The 23,450-nt window shown below is 41.7% G+C and overlaps 3 protein-coding genes across 3 annotated transcripts; 2 read left to right on the forward strand and 1 right to left on the reverse strand.

The window, feature by feature from the left end:
* Positions 1-410: 410 nt before the first annotated feature.
* Positions 411-9,891, forward strand: abcf1 (ATP-binding cassette, sub-family F (GCN20), member 1). Its single transcript, XM_030788793.1, has 27 exons — positions 411-585; positions 1,154-1,200; positions 1,342-1,419; positions 1,619-1,754; positions 1,900-1,934; positions 2,037-2,150; positions 3,007-3,066; positions 3,327-3,428; positions 3,520-3,585; positions 3,788-3,880; positions 3,974-4,069; positions 4,204-4,326; positions 4,656-4,756; positions 4,875-4,960; positions 5,111-5,250; positions 5,403-5,551; positions 5,885-5,968; positions 6,671-6,795; positions 6,973-7,085; positions 7,345-7,516; positions 7,714-7,788; positions 7,960-8,030; positions 8,121-8,153; positions 8,252-8,420; positions 8,571-8,635; positions 8,882-8,954; positions 9,206-9,891. The coding sequence occupies exons 1-27, from the start codon at positions 528-530 to the stop codon at positions 9,370-9,372; spliced, it is 2,631 nt and encodes an 876-aa protein (XP_030644653.1). The 5' UTR covers positions 411-527; the 3' UTR covers positions 9,373-9,891.
* A 15-nt stretch (positions 9,892-9,906) lies between these two features.
* mrps18b (mitochondrial ribosomal protein S18B) lies at positions 9,907-11,908 on the reverse strand. Its single transcript, XM_030788794.1, has 7 exons — positions 11,831-11,908; positions 11,482-11,641; positions 11,235-11,332; positions 10,955-11,023; positions 10,805-10,871; positions 10,659-10,718; positions 9,907-10,486 (listed from the first exon to the last, which is right to left on the reverse strand). Exons 1-7 carry the CDS (start codon positions 11,906-11,908, stop codon positions 10,278-10,280), a joined length of 741 nt encoding a protein of 246 aa, XP_030644654.1. The 3' UTR covers positions 9,907-10,277.
* A 739-nt stretch (positions 11,909-12,647) lies between these two features.
* Positions 12,648-23,026, forward strand: ppp1r10 (protein phosphatase 1, regulatory subunit 10). The gene is made up of 18 exons (XM_030789182.1): positions 12,648-12,939; positions 17,672-17,780; positions 17,897-17,983; positions 18,122-18,257; positions 18,358-18,409; positions 18,499-18,582; positions 18,706-18,837; positions 18,976-19,081; positions 19,262-19,365; positions 19,470-19,573; positions 19,729-19,888; positions 20,236-20,382; positions 20,545-20,791; positions 20,924-20,999; positions 21,208-21,429; positions 21,528-21,660; positions 21,894-22,265; positions 22,415-23,026. The coding sequence occupies exons 2-18, from the start codon at positions 17,674-17,676 to the stop codon at positions 22,537-22,539; spliced, it is 2,394 nt and encodes a 797-aa protein (XP_030645042.1). The 5' UTR covers positions 12,648-12,939; positions 17,672-17,673; the 3' UTR covers positions 22,540-23,026.
* Positions 23,027-23,450: the final 424 nt, after the last annotated feature.

Below are 23,450 nucleotides of genomic sequence, written 5' to 3' on the forward strand. Positions count from 1 at the left end.
CGCTATCGTTACACAAATGTCATTTCTTCTTCCAATGTCCTTGCCCGACTCCACCATACATCAGAGCGCATGCGCTTCTTCGCTTCGAGGAAGAGATATACGCCCTCTCATGTCGTCAGACACCGGCGTAAAAACTATTGGCCGAGCGGCCTGCGAAGTGACTTTTATACCCCAACTGATACATAATTTGTTACCGGTTTACCCTTTGCTGTTTTCTTTTATAGCCCTTACACATGCATATTGGTTGAAATTATCACTGTTCCAAGTGCTCCTCTTTAATGTCGTTGTAGTCTTTGCTTGCTGTATTTGAGTGCATTACCTTAACTATCCTGATGACGGTTGGGGCGCTGTGACAAAACGACACACCCGGCATTGGAAGCTCTATGGTACTAGTTGGAAAAAGACAGGCCGCATGTGGGTATGATAGTACATATACGCAGTTAGCCACTCACGTCTCTTGCTGCTTCATCAAATTGTGCTATCGAGCCCTTTCTAGGATTATATCGTTTAAATAACAAGGAATAAAAATGCCGAAAAAAGCAAAAGACGTGGAAGAGTGGGAAGGTGATGAAGAAACACAGACAGGTGAATTACACAGTCGCGTCATTATATATGACGTTCCTAGCGGGATCGCTATTTTATGCTAGTAGCTAGGTAGAAGTTTATCAAAGAAATATTTGTGGTATAGCTTGTATGTTTTATGGATGTAAACTTTTACAAACACCCACTTAACCAATGACCCGGTAAGGGCACCAATACCCGTGCCACAGGCTATCTTTGAGAAACTGACGCATAGGCAGAGTTACTTTGGTAGAGGGCCAGTCATCTTAGCCATTAGAGTAAGAATGATGTGCTGCCCATTGCATCAGCACTCTTATCATCTCTTATTCTGAACGTTACACTTAGGCAGAATCAGCATAATTCGGTAATTTCAGGCCATTATCAAAATTTACTCATGTCACGGAGTTGTATGGTTTTCAACGAACTCTGACATACCATGGCTGGCTAAACATATGTCTTCTAAGCCATACTTGTCTGTAAATTGGCAAGAACAGACATATAGAAGTTTATGTATTTGCATGGCAACTGAAAACAGTAATGTCTGCTTGACACAGTGATGTTTTACTGAATGTTTAATTTGTCTCCCATCCAGATAAACATGTGAAAAAAGGAAAGAAGGACAAAAAGGGGAAGAAGAGTGTAAGTTCATAAAGCAAGGCTATGGGAACTGAGGGAAAATGGGCATGTTTTTAAACGGAGAAATATCTGTGTAAATGCTGTCCATAGAAAATTCACTTAATGCATACAGTAATTGTAGATCATTATCTTTCTTACTCACAGTTCTTTGAGGAGCTGGCTTCAGACAACAAACAGGATAAGGATGAAGAGCCTGTCGTGAAAGAGACACAAGGAAAGCAGGTATATTCACATTTTCAATCAATTCATTTTGTTCACCCCCCCCCCCCCCCCCCCCCTTATAATTCGAAGTCGGCGACTTTGATGAGTGATGGATATGTTTGTGAAGTTTTATATGAAGTCATAATTTCAGATATATATGTAATAAAACAGAGATTTTGTTGTGTAAGACTGTTTATTTTTGTTAATTATATGCCATCAGCCTCATAAGAAAAAGAAAGACAGGAGGAAAGGGAGAGGTGGAGATGATGATAATGAAGATGAGGAGGTGATGCAGAGATTAAAGAAACTGTCTGTTCAACCAAGTGATGAAGAGGAGGAGGAGGAGGAAGATGATGGTAAAGTCTGATTATCTTGGGGATGGCTGCATTTTGCATTAAGCGCTTATGTTATGTCAAGTGTAAATTTTAGTTTTGCATGTGTAGTGAATGCCTTTTTATGATGTTTTATTTCAAATTTAATTCTTGTCCATTTTACTTTTAGTTAAACCGTCTCTGAAAGGTGGAAAAGGAAATAAAGTAAGTGTTTCATTTTTTCCCCCTTTTTTTTGCAGTACCCTAAATTTTGCCCTTGTTACCTCTTTTCTTTTTTTAATCTTTCCTTTATTCTGTCTTTCACAGGGAGGCAATATATTTGCTGCCCTGAGTCAAGGTCAGAGTGATGAAGATGATGATGATGCTGATGCTGGGGGAGATGATGAAGATGAGAAGCCCCTGAGCAAGAAAAGTTCCAAGGTCAGTAATAGATCCTTCCTCTTTAACACTTGCATTGTTTGTTCAAAATAACTATTATTAGTGCTGTGTAATGTTCATTTCAACAATAACTGTTAACAGAGCTAATTGTAACTCTTACTGTCAACGAGTAGCACTGGCAAAATTGCAGCTTGGAAAAAACCAGAGGGTTTCTGGAATGTCACATTAGACAGACATACTCTAGGGGGGGTGTAAGCAGTTAATAGCAAATGCCATTCTGCTGAATTATTTTAATAATATCTAGGTAGATTTTTTGTGTTTTTCAGTACGGTATCTAAGTGAATTGTAGTTTGTGTGTGGGAGTGAGAGAGTGGGTGCAAAAGAGACAGAGTGTGTGAAACAAACAAGAGTGATCATATTGTTTGTCACTAACAATACTGACCATTTCCAGTAGTTTGGCTGCGTTCAAAGCTCTGTTTATTTCACTAATCCTTTATCCTGACACCACAGTTCACTGTGTCCCCTCTCTTTCACCGCACTTACTAACTTCCAGTTTCTCTCTCCTTGAATCTTTACTTGTTTATCTTGTTACTTACATTCCCAGTGACATTCACACTAAGGTATTTAAATGTAACGCTAGAAGTTGAATGTGCAGTGTGCATATGCTTAATGTAATGTAGATGTTCTTGTGAAGTCTAATTTTTGCATTATGGTTCAGATTATAATTTTTTGGAGGCTTCACTGTAGTGTCTGTGTTTAAATGAGTAATTGGATATAATTACTTTTCAGTGAGTTCATACAATGAACAAATGCTATTTGGGGGGGAAGAAATGTTTGAATGAGATAGATGTCTAAATTTTTGTATGCGTATGTCTGTATGTGTATGTATGTGATATAGGAGGTTGAAAAAGTGCCAAAGGGCAAGAAAAAAGATAAACCTAAGCCCAAGAAAACGAAGGTATGTGATCGGGAATGTTTCTTAACCTCTTCTCTTTCATCTTTTCACTTTTTGGATTAAATCTCTTGTTTTCTTTTGCTACAGGGAGGCAATGGTTCATTTACGCCGAACGCTTTTTCATCTTTCTTTTTTTTCCCCATTTTATTACTTTCCCTTCATTTTTGTCCAACTTTTTATCGGTTTCAAAATCTATGCTCCAGTTATTCAACAATTCATACAAGAACGGTATAACAGCACTTATTTCTTTTTCCAAAACCAAGGAGGCGTCTGAGGATGAGCAAGAGGAGGTTACTGAAAAGAAAGATGTGGATGAGAAGAAAGGAGAGAAGAAGAACAAGAAAACAGGGGCCAAACTGACAAAGGTGTGTCACTGAGGATCTTTCAGTTTACACGTGAGTTCTGAATACCAGATGTAAAATGGAGATACTGAGTATGACTCTTTTCTGTCCTCAGGAGGAAGATAAAAATGAGAAAGAAGAGGAAAAGACTCAGAAGAAAGGCAAAAAAGAACAGCCAAAGGTCAGCAGAAATGGGCTTTTCCATTGAAATGCATGAACTCCCAGTACTGGGACGTCTGCATATGCAGTAGATCTAGACAGTGTAAAAGGGCAATCATCAGTCAGGTATTATATTTTGCCTGTCCTAGTTGGTATACCGTACCTTCTAGAAATAGGTCAGTGTTGGGGTTTTTTTTGGTGAAATTTTTCTTTTTTCGTTACAGAAAGGCAAGCCTGCACGTCCGTCTCCCAGTGAGGATGAGGAGGAGGAGGAGGAGGAGGAAGAAGAGAAGAGTGATGGCGAAGACACAATGATGGTACATCAGAGGTCCAGTTTCAGATGATGTGATTGTGTTTAGAGTGTGTACTGTGGATAAAGGTAAAGTCTCTCTTTGTCTCTTTGTTTACAGAGTGCCGAGGATGTGTTGGCTGCAGAGCAGGCGAAAGAAAAGGACGATCCATTTGCCAATCTGAGCAAAAAGGAGAAGAAGAAGAAAAAGAAAATGGTACTATAACCCTCCACACAAAAGCCTTTTATGCATTCTTTTTCTTCTTTCTTTCTTTTTTTTTTTTTTGTAAAGCAGAACCAGCTGACTCAGAAGCTAAACTGTGTGTGTGTGTGTGTGTGTTTGGTCTGCAGATGGAGTATGAGCGACAGATAGCCAGTGTCCGTGCACAGAATGCCATCGAGGGAGACTTCTCTGTCTCACAGGCCGAGATGTCCTCACGACAGGCCATGCTGGAGAATGCGTCAGATATCAAGGTGACATTTCTCATACCCTCCTCTTTAAGTATCTGTCCGATTTTTTTTTACTCTGTGTATCTTTCATACTATACTTTGGTCAGGACTTAACTGACTGAAAATCTCATTTGCGGTACTGTAGTATGCCAGCATGTCAGACTTCATTTGTTCATAGTTTATCCATGAGCACTCTTGTTAGTTGAAAATATATGGTTTAATGGTTCTCCCCAATTTGATTGGAGAAGCTTGTATCTGTTAGCAAGGACTAAGTTTGTGTGTGTGTGTGTGTATGGATGGATGGATGGAAGGATTTTATTAATGATTTGATTCATTAATTTGGCGCTTTTCAGTTAGAGAAGTTCAGTATATCAGCCCACGGAAAAGAGCTCTTTGTCAACGCTGATCTTCTGATTGTTGCCGGCAGACGATACGGTCTGGTTGGACCAAACGGGTTTGTGTTCTTCCTCCCCGTCTAAACTTGAAATGTTCCTGCCCCCAACAGTATTAATCTGAAGAAATTTCTAAGGAGGTATGTGAGAGGGGACTTAGCTGCTCTCTGTCTTTTACAGGAAAGGCAAAACCACTTTACTGAAGCATATTGCCAACAGGGCGCTGAGCATTCCTCCTAATATTGACGTGCTGCTTTGCGAACAAGGTATTTGCCACCTTACAAACCTCTTCCTTTTGCATCAAAGCCTCTCTCTTTCTTTTTTTTTTTTCTTAAGTCCTCTTACACTTGTTCCTCTGTTTGTAATGCCGTTGGGGAAACCAGCTGATGTGTGTGTGTGTCTTTCTCTTTCCACAGAGGTGGTTGCCGATGACACTCCTGCCGTTCAGGCCGTGCTGAAGGCGGACACTCGCAGGCTGAAGCTCCTAGAGGAAGAGAAACAGCTGCAGAATCTTCTAGAGAAAGGAGAGGACGGTGTCTCCGAGAGACTCGAGAAGGTAAGAACCGGGACAGCCTCGCTCAAGGACTTTTGGAAGTAAGAACGGGACTATGAGACAGGAAGTTATCTTGAACCTTTCTTTTCTCCGTCTCTGATATGCTTTTCAGATGTTATACTGACTGCCTGTGTGGGATTGTTCTTCTCTCTCAGGTCTATGAGGAGTTGAGGGTGATTGGGGCAGCGGCAGCTGAGGCCAAAGCTCGCAGGATTTTGGCCGGTCTTTCTTTCACTCCAGAGATGCAGAACAGACCCACCAAAAAGTTCTCTGGTGGATGGAGAATGAGAGTGTCCTTAGCTAGGTCAGTGGCAATTTTTGATTAGTTTTAATCTTTTTTTTAAATTATTATTCTAAAAAGACGCTCACACCGACAGGCAAACATTAACCTGAAACCCGGTCTTCAAACCAGATTTCTGGATAGTTCCTTGGTCCATAAGAGAGTACCATCAGACTAGGATAATCCCTGGACAAACAATGCATTTTCGTAAAGGAATAGCATGGTCAATCTTAAAATATGACTTGATCAGTATCAGAGTTTATTATCCGTTAAAGAAAACATTTACTCAGAAGGAGCTGGCATTAGACTAAACCAGTGAATTTTGTGCTAATAGTCTCTTATTGCTTTCTCCTACAGAGCTTTGTTCATGGAGCCCACACTGCTGATGCTGGACGAACCTACAAACCACCTGGACCTTAACGCTGTTATCTGGCTTAACAAGTACTGAACACAGCTATGTTTATGGACTGTGCCTGTGCAGATTGCTTCTTTATCTGCGTGTGACGTTTTGGACACACATGCACTGCCAGTTTCTCTCTCCCTTTCTACCCCATCTCTTTCCCCCTCTCTCTTTCCCCTTTCTCTCTCTCCCCCTCTCTCTTTCCCCCTCTCTCTTTCCCCCTTTCTCTCTCTCCCCCTCTCTCTTTCCCCCTCTCTCTTTCCCCCTCTCTCTTTCCCCCTCTCTCTCTACCCTCTCTCTCTCTACCCTCTCTCTCTCTACCCTCTCTCTCTCCCCCCTCTCTCTTTCTACCCTCTCTCTCTCCCCCTCTCTCTCTCCCCCTCTCTCTCTCCCCCTCTCTCTTTCTACCCTCTCTCTCTCCCCCCTCTCTCTTTCCCCCTCTCTCTCTCCCCTCTCTCTCTTTCCCCCCTCTCTCTCTTTCCCCCCTCTCTCTCTCCCCCTCTCTCTCTCCCCCTCTCTCTCTCCCCCTCTCTCTCTCTCCCTCTCTCTTTCTCCCTCTCTCTTTCTCCCTCTCTCTTTCTCCCTCTCTCTTTCTCCCTCTCTCTTTCCCCCTCTCTCTTTCCCCCTCTCTCTCTCCCCCCTCTCTCTTTCTTTGTGCCACATGTCCTTGCATGTGTTTCTGTTTTATCTGGTTTTCATCTGTGGCATTTGTGTGTGTCTCTCTCTCTCTCTCTCTGTCACAGCTACCTTCAGAGTTGGAAAAAGACTCTTCTTATTGTGTCCCACGACCAGGGTTTCTTAGATGACGTCTGTACAGACATTATTCACCTTGACAACCAGAAACTCTACTACTACAGGGGCAACTACTGTGAGTGGGAAGTATTACTATCAGTGTGCCCAGCAGTAAATGTGGCACACATGACCTTTAAGCGGTTTGTGAAAGGAGAGCGGGCGTAACTGTGGATCCAGATCCCTCCTAAATGAATATATTAAGAATTATAAGATGTGTTTTGTGACCTTTCCATTCTGTCTGAATGCGTCCTAGTGGCATTTAAGAAGATGTACATACAGAAACAGAAGGAGCTGCTCAAACAGTATGAAAAACAGGAGAAGAAACTCAGAGACCTGAAGGCTGGAGGGAAGTCCACCAAACAAGCAGTGCGTTTCATGTCTCTCTTGAGACATTTTTTTTTTTCAGTGTGATCAAATTGCATATCAATTACACGTCTGCCTTCGTTCAGTTTATGACGCATATTTTTACTATTTTTAGCGTTAAATTGTGTTAATTTTTTTTTTCTCCCCTCAGTCATTCACGTTTTAAACCAATGTTAGACTCATCCTTTCTTCCTCTAACACACTCTCTTTTTACATTTCTCTCAGATGTTCCACGTGGTAATGGTCTCTTTCTGTCTTTCAGGAGAAACAGACGAAAGAGGCTTTGACGAGGAAGCAGCAGAAGGGAAAGAAGAAGGGACAAGAGGAGGAGAGTCACGAGGCCATGGAGCTCCTGAAGAGGCCTAAAGAGTACACCGTTAAATTCACCTTCCCCAACCCACCTCCTCTCTCTCCCCCCATCCTCGGCCTGCACAGTGAGTCCTGCCTCCTCAGCTTAACTCCCATCTCTCTCCCTCTCTCTCTTAATGGCCTCTCAGACATGGTGCTGTTTGGGGGGGGGTGAGTCAAGAGCTTGAAAGTGTAGTCCTCTGGATATAACATGATGAATGTATAGAATCATTTTACGGAATAATGCCACTTCTCTTGCTCATTCTGACTCTTTCTTGGACAGGTGTGGATTTTTGCTACGAGGGCCAGAAACCGTTGTTTAAGAACGTGGACTTTGGAATTGACATGGAGTCTAGAAGTGAGTGGGATTGCCTTCGGAAGGATGCTGATGCTAGAACATGCTTTGCTCTTGTTTTCAGTACCTTAGAACAATTTTTATATCCTTTTTATCTGATGGAGGGAATATGTTCTAAGCAGAACTCAAAAAACATAATAAATGTCAGTGTAATAATTTATTTATTTTTTTCAGTTTGTATCGTTGGGCCAAATGGTGTTGGGAAAAGTACTCTGTTGCTCATGCTGACAGGGAAACTAACCCCTGTAAGTGTCTAAATTTCATCATTTTGTTTTATTCTCGGCCTTTAAGTGCATAATTGTTGATCATTTTTTGGATTCTGTACTGTATTTCAGACGAAAGGAGAAATGAGAAAGAATCATCGGTTGGTAAGTCAAATCTCTTTGCCTCATTGTTGTCATTACCTGTTGTGGTCATTCCTCTCTGTTTGCGCTAAAAAAAACCCCAAAACATTTTATCTGTGTAGAAAGTTGGATTCTTCAACCAGCAGTACGCTGACCAGCTGAACATGGATGAATCTGCCACGGAGTACCTCCAGAGGAACTTCAATCTGCCTTATCAGGACAGCAGGAAGTGTCTGGGTCGCTTCGGTCTGGAGAGCCATGCTCACACAATCCAGATCTCCAAGCTGTCAGGTAACTATAGCAACAGGCCGGCCTGACATTCTGATTTGCCAGCAAGTGCAGGCGTGTACCATCTGTATTGTCAGAGATTTGGGTAAGAGTGCTGACAGTGGCTTTACTGAAACATACTTTGTGCTTGTTTTTTTTTTTTTTGCCTTGCAGGTGGTCAGAAGGCAAGGGTGGTGTTTGCTGAACTTGCCTGTCGACAACCAGATGTCCTGATTCTGGTCAGTAAACACTATCTGCACTTATCTGTAAATAATACTATGCTTTGCACTTCTGGTTATATGCTACTGCATTTCATTGGCTTTGTACCTGTACTCTGCACAATGACAAAGTTGAATCTAATCTAATCTAATGTTATCTGATAGGTTCTAAAATCTTTTCTCCGTTAATCAACGTATTGTATGTTTTTTTCCCCCCATGTTTGTCTTCCCTCATTTGTGTTTTTCTTTTGAAAACCCTCATAACAGGATGAGCCTACAAACAACCTGGACATTGAGTCTATTGATGCCTTATCAGAGGCAATCAATGAGTATAAAGGAGGTATGGTTTTTTTTTTTTTTTCCTCCCGCTTAGAAGTTTGGTGCCATTATTGTCTGGTAACATCATTAAGGAATTAACACAGGATTTCAGTCACTCAACTATTGCAGATATATTGAGTTGTATTCATCATTTTCACTCTTTCACTGTAGGAATTAGGGTTATGTAACTTTGCAAATATTCATGTCAATTTTATTCTAATCACTTTCACACAGTATTTCTCTCCTCTGACCTTAAACATATTTTGCTTTTAGCTGTGATTATTGTAAGCCACGATGCCCGACTGATAACAGAGACTCAGTGCCAGCTGTGGGTTGTGGAGGATCACACGATTAACCAGATTGATGGAGATTTTGAGGACTACAAACGAGAGGTGCTTGAGGCCCTGGGAGAAACTCTGGTTCACAAAGCCAAAGAGTGACCACAGAACTCTATTCAAAGTATTAAGCCCAAGCACAGGCTGTGTCACCACCAGCCCAGTGCTGGTGTACTGCAGTAGATCTTTAGTTTTGAGTCCTCCTCTTATTGCATTGCAACACACTATATTATGTGTTAAGATAATATTGGGAGGATTCAGAGGTAGTCTTGTGTTGCTTGCTTTGGTCCAGGTACACTTTAGTATTCTCTAACTTCTCTCAGGAAGATGTTGAGAACCAGACTATGTAATACAGTTTGAGCTGAAAGGTGTATCAATCAGGTGCTTGAATTTGTGGTTGGAGATGAACACTGACAGTTATTGATGCTCTACTGGACCAACTCAGGCCACTCTGTAAAACATTTGGCAATGTTGTGTAAATAGATGGGCAACCTGCAGTACATCAGTGTTGGTCTGGCTTGTTTGCAGAAGTAAAAAAAAAAAAAAAAATACAATGCTCTACAGACCAGCGACTAATTTCTTAATTGTGGGATAAGGTATACAACAGAAAAATGCTATGAAAATACAAATAAATAAATTTTGCATCAAGTTTGTAAGGATTTCATTTTAATGGTTGTCAGTGAATTACATTATGCACTGTAAAATGATGTATGAAAATGTATCTTTTGCTAACAGAACATATGGTCTATATTCACATTTCAGCAAGCTACTATTTACAAATGATACTTTATTCTTTGCCTTTGGTTATCCATGTGATGGCAAAGTATAAACAGTTTACTCCTTCACGCATTAAATGATGTCTGGAATGAGTCAACACTTTGTTCTCATATTTGAGAGTTATTACGATCTGTCATGGTTTAGCAGCTTCAAAAAGAGCTCATGCAAGATAAGTCATCATTACGAAAAGAATATCAAAACTTTGAGTTATACTATCTTGCACACAAAGGTTTCTAATTGGGTACTTGCTTCAAATATGCTTTATACGTCTTCTTCACTCTTGCTAACTCTCTCTCGTCGGGCTCAATGCTACCATACCATGGATACCAAGGTTCATTGGGGCCCAAGGTTGGCCGAGGAGGTGTGTGTGACACTGCGCCATGAGAATTAGAATAGTCTTCTCCAGAGAAGTCTACGTGAGGTAACTGGAAAGAGATCAACCCTAGAAGACACAATAATATTCTTCAGAAAGCTAACCACATGCTCCCTAAGTTGGACTAGTGTCTCTACTAACTGTCTGTTTCAAACAAGCCACATCACAAGTAATTCTGCTTTATCACAACAGAACGAGACAATTTCACAAATAAACACATTAATGTAGAAAATCAACAAACCATAATCTTTTGCAGTTTCAATTGCCTTGACAAGCAGCTTCTGCTGTTTCATGCACACACCTGTAAGAGGCAAAGACTGTAATGAATGTATCTGGGGATGGATTCTGTCAAGTTACTTATAAGGAGCTCAGACTGAGGGAGGTTACCTGTGCGAGTTGGATCATAAACAATGCCTGTGTAAGGGCTAATGAACTGCTGTAGCAGGTTCACATTCTGTGAGAAAATGAGAGTTAAGATTGATTAACAGCTGTATTAAAAATGTGAACAACCCAAAAATACACAGTGTGTCAACCAACCTGATAATGAATGATGATGTTTGGATCGCGACAGATAGGACAAGGATTCCCACAAATCTTATCTCCTCTCTATTCCAGTGCACAAAGAAAAGAGAAACATGTGCTTGTTTTCATGATGTCAAAGTAATGAATAAGACACATAAAATGAAATACTGTGGCTCTACAAGACATTCCACTCTGAGAAAGCTGGTTGTGGAAATTGAACAGAACTAGTGAGCTTTGGTCAATTTGAATGACAACTGAACAAACAGTTAGATACTTGAGAAAGTACTACACGTACAATGCAGGTCTTTCGAGTCTTCTGAGGGGGTATACCACCTTTATGGTTTCTCCTGTAATCGGACCACACCGGTTTCGATCCATAGCGCTCAATATATTCTGTGGTAGAAGAGACCCACTGATATATGGGATACATTTTGACAATAAATGGGATCTTACAACAATAAAGACGTACACTGATGAAAATGTTTTAAGAGATCGTATTCAGAAACTGAGTAAGAAATATTTATTTCAGTAACTGAGAGAACCTTCACTCTCCAGGTAATCCCAAGGTCGATCCTTATACCGAGACACTGCCTCTAAAACCTCCACAGCGTCACCGTTTTCTGACGATGTGTGTGAGGACATTGTAAGTTTAGGCTGCAGGCCCGGAATGATAAACTGGTTCCATTTCCCTCCATGTATTCTCTAGAAACAGAAAAAAATCAGCCACTTTGTGTTTCAAAGTATTTACATTCATGACAACGTGCTAAAGGCTATTCAACGACATTAGCTGCTAAGTAGGCATAATAATTCCCTCTTTCGTTATCGTTCACAATATCACATGTAAATGCATCGTATTTAAATGCACTTGATAAATGTTTATTTTGAGCAAACCTGCGTATGACGAATAGTTTGCAAAACGGGAATCGCGCGACTCAAAATCCTTACAACGCCTTGCATGGAGGCAGCCATTTTATCTAATACAGAAGAGGTGGATGAGAGGTTAAAGTTGAATTAAGCGGAAGTGAGATATTTTATTACGCCACTGGGACGAATGAAAATTTGCAAAAGTCGAATGTAAAGTTATTAAACTCTTCTTATATTTCAGACGAATGTCTTAATTTAATATCCGGTTGAAATAAAAACTACCGTGTAGATGACACCGTTTCACGCGAGAAAAGGTGTACTCTGAATCTCAGGTTGTACTTTGATGTCGCCCATAGAATTCAAATACAATTATGTAAAATTGTTTAAACACATACATTAAAATATTACAGTATTTTTAGTTTATTTGTTTGTAAGCAGTTGGAAATACATTGCGTGGGGGATGGGTTTGTCCTTGAAACATAAAAGGTCGTTTCGAGAGCGAGCTCACGATGGACTACTCCATTTTGATTCTATGAAAAACACACAATGCGCGCTCCCGATGTGCCAGTGACGTTAAAAACGTCACCGGTATATAAACTGAGACTCACCCTTCTAGAGCATTCCTGGATTTGTCTGAGGTAAGTACGAGGAAGCCTTCACAGCTTTGAGAGAAATTTTAAATGCGTAGTTATAAATTCTTTGTATCATTTTAGATGTCGGTCTTCAGTCAATGATTTTGATACGAATTTCAACACTCACCGAAATTATTAAACGACTTCCGACCTTGTTTCTAATATACCGCTCGAATTGTTCTTTTGTTACAGGTTTGAATCTCTCAGTGAAGATCTGCCGTCGAGGATTTTTCAACAGTGTATGAAGATCAAAACCCAAATATCTCTATAATTTTTTTCTACTCAAGTAACGGACATTTGATATCTACTTTTTTGCCTCCAGTTTGTTCAAGAAGGAAAATCTAGATTTTAGCCATCACAATCCCGCCCATTAAGCCATTTTTCAGCCATAATGAAAAAGTCATGACAGTTGAGGTTCTCTTTAACTGTTATAACTGAGATTTGTTGCTGTAAAGCACAATATATAGCTTAAACCACCCGAGCCGCAGAGGAGAGGTATTAATAGTAAGTGTTTACTTTCAAACCGATTTGAATCTAAATTTTTACAGCTAATCAGTTGCCTATCTGGGAAATTAAAATAAGCCAGTTGGTAATCGAATTTGGCGAGCTTCCTTGCCATAGTCTTTGTTAAACGTTAGCTTGTAGTAGAACAGCAATGATAAAGCGCGAGGCTAGCTAGCGTATGAGCTCACACAGCAAAGTTCTCAGCGGCTGTACGCCCTGTCCTTTGTGTGTGAGACGGATTTGTTAAGGCAGTAATTTAATCAACGATAAATGGAAAAAATAAGCTAGCGATCGCCGCTCATAAGCAATCTGTACATAAAGATTGCCATAGGCACAGTTAGTAAGTATTGTTTGAATTTGACCACTTTAAATTGGCATCTTTCGAAGGGAGAGCTCATTGGAACAACTGACGCAATCTACACATAAAGATTGCAAATTGCCGGACAAGGACTTTAAATCGGGAAATATGGGGTGTGAAATTGTGTGGTTTTGAATGTCAATTTTGTGTTTTACTGATTTTGATAGCTAAAGTTACTTTAAAGTAAATAAACCATCCCTGATATACGATTAAGTATAAATAGCAATCTGTTGATAAAGATTGCATTTTGTGCTGAGATATCTTCGGTAGCTAGTAAAACGTTACGATGAAAGAGACTGCTAAATGTATTGGTTGTGAAGTATTGCTTTAAAATGGCGGACGGGTTGTCCTTTAGCGAGAACACTCGAGGCAATGGTGGCTTCTGTTGTGGAACTACAGCTCGGTCGGAATTGTTTCCTCTGTGCGATTGACTGATACATGTCCATATATAGAGCTTTGATTTCGATCAACGCTTGCGATACGATACCATGGCACGTATATTTCCGTTGGATTCGTAGAGGAACATATCGGTTGGATAAAGCCGTAAAACACTTGTGTTTTTCATCGTTTTTTTTCAATATGGCGTATGCGATTACCCTGTCCTATTTTGCCCTGTGCCTTCTTCTCGTCTGGCGTTTGCCATGAAGTGGTTAACAAAAGAGGGCAGGGCTTACATGTAGCATCAGCGAATCATTAGAGGCATGAACAGCAGTTGTTCTCTCTGCTCAAGAGCTTAGGAGTGCGGGAGACTAACAGATGACAGATGGCAAATCTCCCACTGGCCATCACAAGACAAATAAGAACGGGTCCGTTATATAACAAGCGCAGCTGAAATGCAGTTTGCTGCAATGGAAGAAGAAGGCCCTCAGATTAATACATTTATTCTCAGTTTAGCTCTGTCGTCCCATAATGTTATTTATCTCACAAGAGGCAGTGGCCCACTATTCACCTGTTCTACTTAAGATTAATGCTACAGTTTGATGTTGTCCTCAGTAGTGTATGAGCCACATGGGTTTTAAGTGGAGAAAGTGAAGTGCATGTAAAATCCGTCAATTGAGGGAGCTCAGATTAACGTAAATAGACGAGTAGTTACAAATATTCGATATTGTGTGATTGTCAGTATGTTGTGTTTTAGTAGTAGTTAGTCTACAGTGGAGACCCAACCGACTGATGTTTGTTAAGACAAAACCGCATTTGTTCACCAGTTGGATTTGTTGTTACTTTCAGTGTTGACGTTCTCTTGTACACAGTGGTATTTGTTTATTATGCGTGTGTAACAATTGTGACATTTTCAGGACTTGTGTGTAATGTTCCATGTTATGGAGTTCGATACTGAGTTCTGAGACTTATAAAACTTCTACAACAACAGTGTTACGGGTAAGAAAAAACCTGATTTCTCACATCATGACATTTGTCGGATCACAGCCGGTGACTTTTTATAGTTCTAGTTATACTAATATTGTCATCCATTTCCCCCTGAGTACACTTAGCATACAAATATTACAGTATGCGAGTATGAATGCAATGATAAAGTAAGAGTGCATGCTTGCAAGTAATGTAGTCTTAGTCCTCTACTGACCAATGAGTTAGTACGAAAGTCCAGCCATATATCTGTAACGTTACATTTTTGTTTTGAAATATGAAGTCCTACACGCTACCGGTTTTTTTCCCCACTGTTTACTGTAGCATACTTGAAGCTACGATACTGTGTTGAAAGCCTGTATTACAAGAGTGCCGAAGGTCTTGCGCACTCTATCCTCCACTGGAATGAGTGACCAGGCGGGAGAGAGTCGTTGCTTGTTTTGCCTCCGCAGGGGCAGGGCAAAGTGACGTTGGCCTATCTTTTTTGCCGACAAGGAACGCCCTCTCTGCCTTCATAACTTTTTTCCAGATGATCGATGGAATACAGTTCACACAGTGGCACGCTGCGCCGTTTGAATGATTTAACGAATTAATTTTCAATGTGACTTGATCATAAATATGAAATCAGTATTTCTCCTAGAAATGTACAAAACTTGTTTCTTATTAAGAAACTATTTCGTCATTAAATATGATCTATTTCCACTTTGCATGGAGCACAGTTCGTGTTCCGTTACTAAAACAGTTAAGTGAACATCGGCGAATAGTCTTAGCTAGGATCTTTTCTTATCCCAACTGTACCACAAGGTGGCGACATTACTCCTGCGGGTTTTTCCCTTAGGAACCATCGTTATACTGACGACGGCACGCAGCCTATCGAGATGCCGTAAAAATATCAGAATCACGTGTTCTTGTTTGTAAATATTAATGATTGATCAGAAATGTCGTTTTGATGGCAAATAATCATCAGTCCATTTATAATCATATTAACAATGAAACCTCATCATTGCAATTGACCATTTTTATCCCTTCCCCCAGTATTTGTAACTTTTGGATAAAAAACTCTATTTCTTAATCTAAGGTATTTTTGTAATCTATAAGGTTCTAGCAAATTCACTCAGCATCAAGGCACCATACACACACTGTGACTCTTCATCCATCTTACTTGCAACTTGGCAAGTGAGAGCCATTCAGCTTGGTCATTCTTTTCACACAACTGAGCCTCACAGGGATGTGTGCAAGTGTGTCTGTCTGAAACTTGTAAGTTGTGTGATTGTGAAAGTGCTAGATGTCTATGGTAACATAAGTTCATAGACTGTCAGGGAGGATTTCTGTGTACATTGAGCTCTTCAATCTCCATTGTATGTACAGTCAAGGAAAAATTGCTCACACCTTGCAACACTGATATTCATATCGTCTCTTCTGTCTCTTTAATAACGATTATGAGAAAAAGCACCATCATCTTAGATTTACTCATAAACTTAGAGGCCAGAGCAAAGATTTTTTGTGAAGTATGTGAAGCAGTTCCTCTATGCAAAAGTACATGACAGTGTTTAAAAAGAGAGGGAAGCACCTAAATAAACTAAACAAACTTTGTGAAAACAGTATTCATTCAAACTTTGTGTTCTGTGCTAGAAGATTTCTGTTGTACTGTACTTTCTTTTCTTGTTTGTACAACTTATCAATCTTTTAAACGTAAACATGTAAAATCTATTCAACCAAAGCCAAAAGGACTTATAACTTAATGGTTTTTTTTTGTTTGTTTTGTTTTTTTATTTGTTTTTTGTATGGTAAAAAAGAGTACGATACTTAATTAACAAGTCTTCTGTATTATGTCGCTGTTGTGTACCATAAATGAAGAGCAGGTGGGTTTTGCATTATATCAAACAGTTTCACAGTATTTAAAAAATTTCAGTAATATTACTTATTACTAAGACTGATCACATATGTTTGTCAATAGTTAAACCAAACCCGTTAAAATTAAGACATGAAACCGCTTTACTTAGTAATAGTGGAGCTTCCTTTTTCAGTCAACTCTAACAGCTGACTAGACCATTTCTGTGCTGCTCATTTGCATAGATTTGAAATAGTTGAACTCTATCAGTAGATAAGTAAATAGGCAACAGTTTTTCTCCCCCTCAGCCCGATTATTAAATACGCTGCTGATTATGACTGACTCCAGAGTTATAACATTTCTTTGTTACCAACCTTCTCAGTGTAGTTTAACATATTAGATCCAATATAACGTTGGTTCTATAGCAACTTAATTTCCTCATTCCTTTTCCACAGTGTTCTTCAACAGGGAATGTCAGTTGGGTATTGTTCCCAAAGCACAATTCAGTCTATGTGAATCAGGTATATGGACATGAAGTCATGACTTTTAGATGAGGGCCTACTGTGTTATTTGAAAGTGAAAACATTCTGAGTTTCACTGTGCTGTTCTGCCGGTAGCACAGGACCTGCACACCACTGGTTTACATTAGAAATACTAGCTCTTTCGTTTGTTTCCTTTTGATGAGCTCTGAAGATTGATGATACTCAAATCATGAAAATCTCCGTCAGGTGTTTTGTTGCTTACACCTCAGGAATCCTAGATGGTTCTTTGTGCTGTCTTGTTGAATTCATTGTTTGGGGAGGATTGGACTGTCCTCAGTAGGTGTTTTGTTTTCTCTTGTTCTCAGGATAGTTTGTTGTGTGAGAAGGCAATTTCTTTTGGGTTTTTTTTATGTTTTGGGTTTCTTTAAACTGTCCTATCTTTGGAAATAACTGCCATTGCGTTTGTTCCATTAAGCTCTTCCCAAATACTCAAACAAGTCCTCAGAATCTCTTAACTCCTTCTATACCTCAGAGCCAGTTGTGCTCAGTGACTATAAATTGGATTACATTATGTCCACAAACTCCCAGATGGCAGCTCACAGCCACATATTCTATGGCCATAATTTCACAGATATTCTGTTTTTTCTCACATTGCTCCTGAGTAAAGTGTATTCAACTGTGCTTCTTTCTGTCTCTCAGAAATGGCAGTAGGCCCGGTGGACCCCCGGGAAGTGCTTAAAGGGGTGGAGGACCTGCTGGGGAAAGATGGAGAGCTTCGCAGCTTGGAGGGAGTTGCTAAGGTGTTTAGGTGAGTACAGCACGAAAAGTGTCTGGGACTGTATGCGCTGAAATTGAAGGGTTTATGTTTCAGCAGATGTGATTGGCTGGTATGGATTCTAATTCTGACTCTATGTAACCCCACAGTCTCATGAAGGCCTCTCACAAAATGGTTGGCAGATGCATGTACCTTAACATCTTACTACACACCAAATCCCATGACATTCTCAACAGGTGAGAGATCAGCTCAATTTCCAGTTACAGTGTCTGAATTCACTTTAGGAGGAATTTTAGGAATTTGAAAGAGTGAGGAATTTTTTTGTTTTGATATCTTCAGTTTCACTACTAACTTCCTGCCATATCTCTATGCAGATTTATCCGCGTTGGTGGCTATAAGCTCCTGAACTCATGGCTGACGTACTCCAAGACCACCAATAACACTCCTCTTCTCCAGCTCATTCTGCTTACCCTGCAGAAACTGCCTCTTACTGTCGACCACCTTAAACAGGTACTGAGGTCCCTACCAGCCTGCCAGGATCTGCTTACACTGCTTAACCGAGTTTACACCAATCTCTAATATACTCTTCTCTTTTTCTCTTCCCAACCAGAATAACACAGCCAAGTTGGTGAAACATCTGAGCAAGAGTGGGGAGACAGAAGGTAAGAGCTAGTGACCATCTCATTCCTGCTCTGTTGCTTTTGTGGTGTTTGTGCGTTCTCTCATTTCTGTTCCTTTTGTCTTCCATCAGAGTTAAGGAAGCTTGCCTCCGTTCTGGTGGATGGCTGGATGGCCATTATTCGTTCCCAGAGTGTGTCGGGAGCTTCACCTAACGGTATTTATTTTCTTCAGTTAACCTCTCATCTCTCCTGCTTTGATAATGGTAAATGTTATAATCACATGACCATAATGAATAATGACAGTTTCTCATGGCTCATGTGCTGATCATTTCCTCCAGACAAAAAACGAAAGAAGGATGAGGGTAAAGTGCGGCCAGAAGTAAAGGCAGGGGAGGGAGGGAAAGATGAAGAGAAAAAGAGAGAGAAGCCTAAAGCCCATGCACCCAGCCACGCCAAGATTCGCTCAACAGGTATGTGCTCTGTTTTCCCTGCCGTTCCTAAGAACTCTACATACCTACATCATGAAACTTCTGCATGTTCACTTGTATTTGATGAGAGGATTATATTTGATTGGATTTAGAAGAATACAATGTGTTTGTTACATGCAGGTTTGGAAGTTGAGAACCCAACTCCAGTCCCTGCAAAGAAGCCCACTTCAGCTCCTCAGCTTGGAGACAAATACAACATTAAGCCAGCTGTGCTCAAGAGACCAAGGTGAGTAGTGTTACCCCTGTGTTCTAACCTATAGCCTGTCAGAAGTTAAAATGAGAGAGCATCTGCTTGTTTTCTCTATGGACATGCATTTGCGGGGCTTGATTTCTTTGACTGATTGTCTTGAAGATAGAGAGAATGGGATAGAAAGGATCTTGAATTGCTCTGCTGTGTTCCCTGCAGCTCCGGTCCATCTGATGCCCCACCGGTGGAGAAGAAATATAAGCCCCTCAACACCACCCCCAACTCTGCCAAAGAGATCAAAGTCAAGCTTATCCCCCCACAACGTAAGCATATTCCTGTCTTACCTTGACCGGTGTATAGCCTCACTATACGTTTCACTTTCAGTGAGTGTTTGATTGAACCCTCCCCTGTCTTTTTCATCTCTCAGCCATGGAGTGCACTGGGTTTCTGGATGCCCTGAACTCTGCTCCAGTCCCTGGTATTAAGATTAAAAAGAAGAAGCCTAAGGCTGCCTCTCCCACATCTAACAAGGTAGTGCGTCCCTTCCTATACATTTTGAAATCTGTAATAATGTGTTCTTTTCCTCTGACACTGCACTGACATCTTAGACACAAGTGATATTAATGACTCCTCGTCTATTTTCTGTGTCTCACGACGTTTCTCCTCCCTCTGTTTCTCCCAACCAGCCTTGCCCATTTGACGGCAAACCCAATGCTTACACATCCACGCAGCCCAAACCCTCTTCACCGGAGGCCCCTGCCTCTCAGACACCTCCTCATGAGCCCCAGGATCTGGAGCAGCCAGGGACACCTGTGCCCAGTGAGGACCCAGAGGCAATGGACACAGGTGAGTCCTTGTGTTGGGCCTTAACCATCTGTTGCACTTCTGGGCTAATTCCAGTATCTAACATTCCTTAATTAAGTCCTCACTGCTTTGGGGACGTGTACAGAATTGAGCATTACTGCAGTTCAGAGGGTCGTGGCAAAGGTTGCTGTTATCTACAAATTGAGCTGTTGTTTTCAAACCATCTATGCCCTTGGTGCTGTGTTGTGTCTTTTAGTTTGCACAATGGTAAATTTTCACCACTCCTGAAAGCTATTTTATACACCATAGAATGTGTTAGGGGTTTATTGTGAATCTCAGATGACATGGAATCTCATATCTGTCCTTTCTTCTCCATCCTGTTGTATCAGGAGACAAGCCTAACGCTCTGTCTGAGCCCCGGGGGGAGGAGGAGAGTCAGTTCACCAAGAAAGGAAAGCGAAAGAAGAGCGTTCGCTGGGCAGAGGAGGAGCACCTCAAAGAGTACTTTTATTTTGACTTGGATGAAACTGAGAGAGGTGAGAGAACAAATGGTTTGCCCTAATGTAGTGTAGTTTTTTTTTTTTGTCAATTGTGCATTTCCAGTATGGCAATGTTTTAATTCCTGATGGAATTTCTGTTGTAAGGTTGTTCTTTACTGTTCGGTTCTGTAGTAACCGTGTACATTTTTTTTTTTTTAGTGAACGTGAATAAGATTAAGGACTTTGGGGAGGCAGCCAAGCGAGAGCTGATGATGGACAGGCAGACATTTGAAATGGCTCGTCGCCTGTCTCACGATGCCATGGAGGAGAGGGTTCCCTGGACACCCCCGCGCCCTCTCACCCTTTCGGGCAGCTTAGTCACCCCAGGAGCAAACAGCAGCGAGAGGCTCACTCAGAGAGACCGCGAGATGGGTATCCTGCAGGAGATCTTCCTCAGCAAAGAGAGGTAAGCACTGCATCTTACCCATTCACTGGGTTTTTGAGAAGTAGGGAAGCAGCTGGAGATATTATGTGTTATATGTGAACTGGTTGTCAGAGAACGAAGTCCAATGTCGCCCTTTTTTGTTCCTTCCCCCAGCGTGCCAGACAGCCCTCACGAGCCGGACCCCGAGCCGTACGAGCCCATGCCCCCACGCCTTATCCCCCTGGACGAGGTGAGACGCCTGACCACCTTTCACCAGCCTTAGCTCGTTCTCATGCTTCTTTATTTCTCTCAGTATGTTAATACACAGACAGCATGTTACGCCGAGAGCTCCTCTCTGCGTTTACCTTAAAGAAGTGTGGAATTTAGTTCAGCCTGTGTCATTTGTCAGCGCATAGAATTGATTTGTTTGTTTTGTGTGTGTGTGTATGTAAATGTAGGACTGCTCCATGATGGAGGAGAATTACATGGAGTCTGGGGAGAATGCCATGCCCACTGGCCCCTCCTCTACCCCCAGTGAGGGCTCCAAACTGCCCCCTGTCCTGGCCAACCTCATGGGCAGCCTGGGTAACAGTGGCCGCAGCCCTCAGACGCAGGGTAACGGCCCCCCTCCCAACAACAACCCTGCCGTCAACGTACAGGAGCTGCTCAGCTCTATCATGGTATGTGACCACCGAAATTTAACACAGGACTGACTGGTGCAGTCAATGACTCGCAGATTTCAGACTGTAACTCGTTGTTTTTTTGCCTGTGTTTACAGGGCGCTCAGAATAACCAGTCTCCTGAGGACCTGATCAAACAGCCAGACTTCTCTGATAAGATCAAGCAGCTCTTAGGCTCCCTTCAACAGAATCAGAATCAGAACCAGAACCCTCCACCCAATGCCCCACCGAGTAAGCTGGAATTCAAAATTAAATAAATAGGAAAGATTACGTAGATGCAGTTTCACATTTTGTCATAAAAATGTCCCTGTAGTGTGAGACCACACAATGTGTGAGCAATCTGTAAGTCTCTATGTGGGGGAAAAACCCACCGTATAAATATTTAGTGAGTCTCGTATCAATGTTATTTTGATGTTATTATGAGTTTGGGTTACGAGTTGTTTGCTTTTTTTCCCATCCCACAGTGAACACTGGATTGCTGGGTCACGCTCCAGGCATGAACATGAACAATATGAACATGCAGATGCCCATGAACGGGGGCTACCCACCAAACAAGCCCCCCGGCCCAGGCCCTCACTACAACCATCCTCCTCCCCCTCACGGCCATGGGCCTCCCTTCAACGCTGGTGGAGGCCCCCGCATGATGGGACCCCCGCCCGGACCCCAGGGCCGCAACGACAATGGAAACTACTGGGGAGACGACTCCATGAGAGGAGGTCCACACCGGGGTGGGGGGCACTTCCACCGCGGAAGAGGAAGAGGAGGAGACCAGGGCTTCAGGGGACGAGGAGGACGCGGAGGCCCACGGGGTGGACACAACAACTCCCACATGGGAGGTAAGCCTCCATTTGTCTTTTATAAGACTTCATGTTTCTCTCACAGCCGTTGCATGGTTTTACCACGGACTTATTGAAAGAATGTAAAGCATTTTGCTCATATGTGATCTTATCGTTAAGCTGAAATGTCCCCATCCTCCCTCTTTTAGACATGTCCAAGAGGCCAGTGTGTCGGCATTTCATGATGAAAGGAAACTGTCGATATGAAAACAGCTGTGCGTTCTACCACCCTGGAGTTAATGGACCCCCACTGCCGCCACAACATGGTCACTAACTGACCTCCATCTTCACCTCACCGCTCTCACACACACACACACAGCAATGCTGATGACCTCTTCATTCTGGGTGGGGGCAAGGGGAGGGGGGCAGCAGAACTGAGAATAAGCCTCGTGAACCACTGAAGCCAGAGGAACACAATGTTCCCCACAAGTGAGGAGGAACTGGTCACCTGTCCCCCCCTACTCTATGCTAGCAGCCTCCACCATCTGGACAAGGTTTAGAGACAACATTGAGAAGGAATGAAACCGAAAGACAAACAGCTTTCTTTCTTCTCTGAACTCAACACTATTGTTTTTGTTCTCTTTATATCTGGACTTTTCAGAAGTCCGAAGATGGAAAAAACACACAAGTTAGGATCCGCTGATAAATGCCCAGAACTTTTCCGGTGTAGGCCGACGTCTGGCAAGACAAAAGAGAGGATGAATTCAACAGAACTCCCTGCTGTCGTTTTGTTAAATTTAAAGAGAAAACATCCTGGCAGAGTTTCTGTTTCTGTAAATGAGATGAACACTGATTTGTGTATGTGTGCATGTGTGTGTATACATATGCATAAACACGCACACACATATGTGGGTGTGTCTGTGTGTATATGTATATATACATATACATATATATATATTTAATTTTTTTTAATTGTGACCATACTCACCACAGTGACTTGAGACTAGTGATGATTGTATCCCACTTTGTGACCACTATTGCATACACTGATGTTTTTGGTCACAGATTGAGAAAATTTGCTTGCCCATTCCACGTGTCTGTTCCGTTCCCACTCAAAACCCAATACGTTTCCCAGCCAGGGGCTTCCCAAAGGAAAACTGGACACACGTCACTTTAGAGTCTACAGTTGTCAGATGGAAGTAAGATGTGAAAGACCATGTTTCAGTGTCTGGGTCAGGGTTTTTC

This window comes from Chanos chanos, chromosome 12, assembly GCF_902362185.1.
Source record: "Chanos chanos chromosome 12, fChaCha1.1, whole genome shotgun sequence".
NCBI classification, from domain to species: domain Eukaryota; kingdom Metazoa; phylum Chordata; class Actinopteri; order Gonorynchiformes; family Chanidae; genus Chanos; species Chanos chanos.

What these genes read in the sequence shown, in the direction of transcription:
- abcf1 (XM_030788793.1), top strand. Translation starts at nt 528, where the DNA reads ATGCCGAAAAAAGCAAAAGACGTGGAAGAGTGGGAAGGTGATGAAGAA. An exon ending in CAGGGGCCAAACTGACAAAG is followed by an intron (nt 3,429 to 3,519) that starts GTGTGTCACTGA and finishes TTCTGTCCTCAG; the next exon opens with GAGGAAGATAAAAATGAGAA. An exon ending in ATGGCGAAGACACAATGATG is followed by an intron (nt 3,881 to 3,973) that starts GTACATCAGAGG and finishes CTTTGTTTACAG; the next exon opens with AGTGCCGAGGATGTGTTGGC.
- mrps18b (XM_030788794.1), bottom strand. Translation starts at nt 11,908, where the DNA reads ATGGCTGCCTCCATGCAAGGCGTTGTAAGGATTTTGAGTCGCGCGATT. An exon ending in TTATGATCCAACTCGCACAG is followed by an intron (nt 10,719 to 10,804) that starts GTAACCTCCCTC and finishes TGCCTCTTACAG; the next exon opens with GTGTGTGCATGAAACAGCAG. An exon ending in TGAAACTGCAAAAGATTATG is followed by an intron (nt 10,487 to 10,658) that starts GTTTGTTGATTT and finishes TGTGTCTTCTAG; the next exon opens with GGTTGATCTCTTTCCAGTTA.
- ppp1r10 (XM_030789182.1), top strand. Translation starts at nt 17,674, where the DNA reads ATGGCAGTAGGCCCGGTGGACCCCCGGGAAGTGCTTAAAGGGGTGGAG. An exon ending in CCTCTCCCACATCTAACAAG is followed by an intron (nt 19,574 to 19,728) that starts GTAGTGCGTCCC and finishes TCTCCCAACCAG; the next exon opens with CCTTGCCCATTTGACGGCAA. An exon ending in CTTGGATGAAACTGAGAGAG is followed by an intron (nt 20,383 to 20,544) that starts GTGAGAGAACAA and finishes TTTTTTTTTTAG; the next exon opens with TGAACGTGAATAAGATTAAG.